This window comes from Echinops telfairi, unplaced genomic scaffold (assembly GCF_000313985.2).
Source record: "Echinops telfairi isolate 266 unplaced genomic scaffold, ASM31398v2 ScPeMD7_7423;HRSCAF=8461, whole genome shotgun sequence".
NCBI lineage: Eukaryota > Metazoa > Chordata > Mammalia > Afrosoricida > Tenrecidae > Echinops > Echinops telfairi.
In genome coordinates, this window is record NW_022111323.1 from 3,143,002 (window position 1) to 3,149,581 (window position 6,580).

At 39.9% G+C, this 6,580-nt stretch overlaps 1 protein-coding gene across 1 annotated transcript in view; it reads right to left on the reverse strand.

The window, feature by feature from the left end:
- Positions 1-6,580, reverse strand: part of OPHN1 (oligophrenin 1) — a 435,527-nt gene that overhangs the window by 141,646 nt on the left and 287,301 nt on the right. The window contains exons 17-18 of the mRNA XM_004715440.2: positions 5,643-5,701; positions 4,475-4,580 (exon numbers count right to left, since the gene is read on the reverse strand). Coding sequence (XP_004715497.1) covers positions 4,475-4,580; positions 5,643-5,701 — 165 coding nt within the window. The remainder of the gene's footprint in view (positions 1-4,474; positions 4,581-5,642; positions 5,702-6,580) is intronic.

A 6,580-nucleotide genomic window follows, 5' to 3' on the forward strand; every position in this document is an offset into this window, starting at 1 on the left:
CCTGACTTTAGCACATATTATACAGGCACAGTATTCAAAACAGTATGGTACTGGTATAACAACAGATATTCAGACCAATGGAAACAGCTGAAAACCCAGAAATAAAAACATCATCATACAGACAACTGGTTTTTGATAAGGGCCCCCAAAATATCAAAAGGGAAGTGTATGTCCTCTTCAATAAATGGTGCTAGAAAGAACTGGATATATACTTGCAGAAAAATGAAGCAAGACCCTTACCTCACTCTACATACAAGAATAAACTCCAGGTGGATCACAGACCTTGAGGTAAAATCCGAAAATATTAAGGCCATTAATGAGGGAACTGGGACAAACCTGAGAACCTTGACACAGGGAATACATATGTTATTGGAAATAGGGAAGGATACAAATACAGAGGAGTCACAAATTGACAAGTGGGATATGCTGAAGATAAACCACCTGTGGACATTGAAAGAATTCACCAAGAGAATAATAAGAGAGTCCACAGATTGGGAAAACATCTTTAGCAATGACACGTCAAACAGAGGCCTTATTACTAAAATCTACAATACGTTGGAAGCTTACAATAAGAAGAAAAACCGAATTGCCCACTAAGGAGGTGGGCAAAGGACTTGAACAGAAGTTTCACAGGGGCAGAAATCCAAATATCCAATAAACAGATGAAAAAATATTCCCAATCATTAGAAATATGAGAAATGCAAATTAAAACAACTATGAGATACCACCCAACACCCTCAAAGTTAGCCCAATTCAAAAAAATTAGAAAGTAAGAAGTGTTGGAGGGGCTGTAAAGAAAACGCTCATCCACTGCTGGTGAACCTGTCGGTATGTACAGCCATTATGGAAATTGATTTGGCGATATCTAAAACAGATGGAGATTGAGCTACCACATGACCCAGCAATCCTCCTACTGGGCATATACCCAGAAGAGGCAAGAAACAAAGCACAGCCAATCATCTGTGCTCTAATGTTCATCGCGGCACAGTTCATAATTGCAAGGAGGTGGAAACAACCAAAATTTCCATCAACAGACGAATGGATGAAAACACTGTGGTACATACATACAATGGAGTACTTACTATGTGTCCTTAAAAAGCAGCGATGAACGCATGAAGCACATTCCCACATGGGAAGAGCTGGAGGAAATCATGCAAAGTGAAGTGTGTCAAGCACAAAAGGACAAGTGGAACATGAGTCCACTGAGATAAGCTTAAAAAAATGGGACATGGGGAAAAACTATTATATACATACATCCCTGAGGTGAGTTCCAGCAACAATGGCCGGGGCCAAACCCAATACAGGGATACATGTGGCAGTCAACAAAATAAGAGGGGGAAAGGAAAATAATTAAAAAAAAAGACATGGGTGGAGGTGAAGCCCGGTACTATCCCACCAAAGGGGAGGGTATTGTTTATATCTCGACAGGAGAGGGAGAGAGAGACTAGGCATCAGCTTGATGTGCCAAAACATGAATACAACATACCGGCATGTACCAGGGAACCAATAGAGAGGTCTGTGGGGCCATCTCCAATCCAAACTATGTGGAAAGCCCCCCTCCCCTCCCAAGAATGTTCTTCAGAGGACAGCACTGGGGCTACAGCTTGGGGAGAGGGGTGTGTTGGATTAGAGCACACGGGAGAAACAAAAAGGGATGGAGAGGGAGGAGAGGACATCCTTGCCCCACCAAGCCCAGAGGTCAATGTTCCTGTTCCAAGCAGACAACGCACAGGGAGGACTGTAGGGCCGGCCCCACCAAGGGACAAGGCATCCCTCAGAGAACCATAGCGCTGTGGGGGGCAGAATTAGAGAAAGAGTGTGGGAATAGTGCATTGTCTGACACCATCATGCTGGGGCGAGACACTGAAGGCATGCAGCAGAGCAGCGGAGGGAACAGAGTGATGAAACCCTCAGGGAATACCAAAAATAGACTTTGGAGACAGTGTGGCACCCATCAGACTCGACTGGAAAACACTCATAAAGGCCAACAAACAGATCTTGAACTATTTATATGCTTTTCCATTTTTGTCAATGGCTTTCTTTTTTAAATTGTTATTTTATTTATTTTTTGTTATTGTGTTTTTGGTTTTGACTTCCTTTGTTGTTTTATTTGGCTTTGCCTGATTTCTGTACTTATTAATGTATCTGCATGTTTATCTAGATAAGATAGGTAGGATAAATAAATCAGAGATGAAAAGAACAGAACCAATGGTTCCAGGGGGATATGGGAGAAGGGGAGGTGGGAGAAAGGAAGGGGGAGGGGAACCAATCTAGGGTCAAGAGAACAACAAGTGAACTAAAGTCAATGGAAGGAATGTCATAGGATTGCTAGTGGGGCTTAATCAAGGGCAATGTAGCAGCGAGGAATTTCTAAAACCAAATGAAGGCCAAACATGATTGTGGGACAAGAGGAAAATAGAAGAAATAGAGGAAAGAACCAGAAGGCAAAGGACATTTATAGAGGCCTAAATACAGGCATGTACATATGTAAAAATATATATAACGAGAATTGAATAGAACTATTTATTCGTATCTATAGGTTAAGAATTAAGGTTGCAGATAGACATTGGGCCTCGACTCAAGTACTGCCTTAACACAACAACACTTTGTTCTAACAATCTGGCATTCTGTGACGCTCATATTCCCGACACGATTGCTGAAGACAAAATGGGTGTATAAGCAAATGTGGTGAAGAAAGCTGATGGTGACCGGCTATCAAAAGATATAGCGTCTGGAGTCTTAAAGGCTTGAAGATAAACAAGCAGCCATCTAGCTGAGAAGCAACAAACCCCACATGGAAGAAGCACACCAGCCTATGGGATCAAGGGCTATTGATCAGGTATCAGGCATCTAAGTCCCAGAACAAAGTGATACCCAAAGTGAATGGAGGGCGAAGGGCATGGAGTGGAGACCCAATGCCCATCTGTAGACAATTGGACATCCCCTCACAGAGGGGTCACAGGGAAGAGATGAGCCAGTCAGAGTGCAGTATAGTACCGATGAAACACACAACTTTCCTTCCCCCCACTCTCATGACCTCAGTTTTACCTTACAAATTGGATTAGACCAGAGCATGTACCCTGCTACAGATAAGAGCCTGCAACACAGGGAATTCAGGATAGATAAACCCCTCAGGGCCAACAAGGAGAGTAGAGATACCAGAAAGATTAGGGGAGGGTGGGGGAGAAATGGGGAATCAATCACAAGGATCAAACTAGAACCCCCTCCCTGGGGGACAAATAACAGAAAAGTGAGTGAGGGGTGACAGAGGACGTTGTAAGATATGGAAATAATTTATAACTTATCAAGGGTTCGTGAGGGAGGGAGGAGGGTGGGAGGAGGAAGAAATGGGGAGCAGGTATCGGTGGCTCAAGTGGGAAGAGAATGCTTTGAAAATGATGCAGCATATGTGCAAATGTGCTTGACACACTAGATGAATGCATGGATTGTTATAAAAGATGTAAGAGCCCCCAATAAAAGTATTTAAAAAAAACTGGACCTGATCATGTAGATATCTTGTATGAAAGGAAAAACTGAAGCCAAGATAGACAGAGTGATTAGGATTTATCACAAATGAGGTCAAGAGGGTCATTTAGGCTAGGACCTCACATTCATTAAATGTATCAAATTTTAGTGTTTGTGATCCTCTCCAAATGAGATTAAAACCTAAATAAAGCATTTTTTCAAGTAGGCTGATATTAATATTTTCTGAAACATAAATCATTTACACTATAATATTTATAATTTTTTCACATTTACTTAATTTTAATATACCAGAAAAGAGCTTGAGAGTGAGCTGCCCATGGCCACCTAGTAAGCTACTGGAAGAACTGAAATCAGAACCTAGAATTTCTGAATCCTGTACAGAGTATTTTTGGTCTTATTATAACAGCTTCCTAAGTGGCATTCTTCCATCATTCAAGTAAATTAATTTTTATTTAAAAGTTCCCCCTTCACCCATTCATCTTATGCTCTTTCACCAGTCTCTAGAATGATACTGCATATTCCTTCCTACCCCATCAGAGCAAGAAAGACTAGAAACATAGGAATGACTCCCATTTCTAGAGAGTTTCATATACCATGCATTTTATCTATGCTTATTTTAACCCTCACTGCAGTCTTGAATGTTAGGCATTACTATTCTCTTTTTACAGATGACTAAACAGGGGCTCAGAGAACATTGCCTAAGGTGATGCAGTTAAGTAAGTAGAGCTGAGATTGAAATTCAGGTTTTAATGACAGCAAAGTCTGTGTTAGCCAACTCACTCTACCTCAACTGAAACAACACAGATGCAAGATGACTCTTGTAGATTACATACATTCATCAAGGAAATGCCACCTTCATCACAGATCTGTCCAGGATCAAACAATTGGGAACTGGGACTTAACACATTTAAAAGCAGTTTCTCTGCAGTCTACCGTGTGGGAAAATACCCAAACAGTAACTATTTCTGAAAATGCAGCAGTCACTTACTTGACCAAATGTCGTATAATAAGTTCCAACATCTCTCTGTTATTTTCTGGTAGCTTATATATCAGGGAGTGAATAGCTCCAAGACGGTAGTCCAGGTTGTCAGATTCTGAGAAAGATCAATGAAAGAAATGCTTTGGTTTTTCTGGGCAATTGAATCAAGAAAAATATCACACACATACAGAGAGAGAGAGGGAGAGAAACACATAGAGATAGAAAATCAGAAAGAAATAGAAAGCGACTGACAGACAAAAATATATAGGAATATAAATAGGTAGAGAGACACAATGACAAAGAAAGAATAAGAAAGAAACAATCAATTACAGGCAAAAAAGATACCAAAAAGGGGGAAAGACAAAAAAAAGGGAGGGGGGATAAAAATGGGCCTAGAAAAATGAGGAAAAGTATCCAATCATTCTTGGCATAGCAATTTGCTCCTTAAGGTCCATATGTATGCTTCCAGATGCAAACCCTTTCCCACCCAATAATTTTGTGGTACTGGGAGGCATGCTTCTTCTTCTGGGTTCTTGTGAAAATCACAAAGAAATCCCGGAAGTAAAAATTTATAACCCCGACAAAGATCTGTTATGAGGACGAGGTAAAGTATATGTGGAATTTAGAAGGAGGGGCACTCATACAGTGGCCTCAGCTTAGACTTTCACTGCTTCTTGAGCTGCCAACATTTGGTGTGATTCTATGAACCTCATTTCTCTACCACCGCCTTCAGTTTTCTTAGCTAGAAAACGTAATTTTATGGCTAACATATTAGGAGCAGTGATTTGCAACAAAATTGAAAAGCATTTTGGAAAAGTAAAATGCTAAAGAAAAACTGGAACAGCAAGAATATCGAACCATTTTGATGTCCACTGATAATGTGAGCCAACGTTTTTGTTCTGATGAATGAGGCAAAAATCAGTCAGTGTAATCTTCACTCCTGTCATATTTATCAAACTGTTTTTCCAATTTACTCAACTAAAATGGATTTGGGAAAATTAATGCAATTCTTGAGTTGGACAGAAATTAAGAATACTCTTATTTGGCAGCGGGCAAAATCTGTGTATTTTTGTTTTTCTTCCAATTACTTTCCCTAAAGCAGTTTGCAAGAGCTTATTGCTCTAAACTTTATTTAGAAGTCGGTAAAACACAATTACTTAGTGACATAAATACTTACTGGCAGCAGAGACCAGTTCTTTGTGCAGTCTATAGGTCATGACAGGTTCGGAAAGATTCCTGAAATTAATAAAGATTGTAAGTTCGTTTGGGGAGGGAATAAGCAGGCCATGATTTCTGTGAGCAACAAGGCTGAAATTCAGGAACCCCAATGGTTAAAAGTGACTACAGATATTTTCCTCTTCACCTGAGGCTGTCATTTAAATACAAGTGGTCAATGATACATCAGAAGACCAACAAAAGCATGGGTGCAGAACCTGAGTAAAGTATCAACTAGTTCCCAAAGTTAAAAGGTAGCACAAACCTAGACTGCAAAAATTTTACTGGACCCTCTCTTAATGCTACCATGAATACCTTATAATTTGATAATCCTTTAGCGTTTCCAAAATACTTTTGCAATTGTTCTCCAATTTACCCCTTCCAATGATGCTATATAATTTAACGGAAGAGTAAATAGAGACTCAAAATGGTTTCTTCATTTAGTAAAAAAAAATATTGGCTAAGCATTATGTTAATTTATCCAGAGATGAATAAGACATGTTCCAAAGTCCCATGGAGCAAATAGTATAGTCTTGAACAGTACAATGCAGTGGGACCACTGTGATGACAAGTAATCTGCTACTATGAGTAGCACTACTATTAATAATTATTTTAAAAAGAAACCAAGCTCACTGCCATTGAGATGATTCTGACTCATAGTTAGCCTGTAGAATGGGGTAGAACTATCCCTGTGGAATCCTGAAACTGTAACTCTTCATGGAAATTAAAAGGGTTATCTTTCTCCCATTAAGCAGCTGGTGATTTTGAAGTGCTAACTTTGCAATTCCCACACAAAACCCACTATGCCACCAGCGCTGACTTAGCAATTCCCACACAAAACCCACTATGCCACCAGCGCTCCTCTCACTATTACTAATAGCAATAGTAATAAATTTCTCT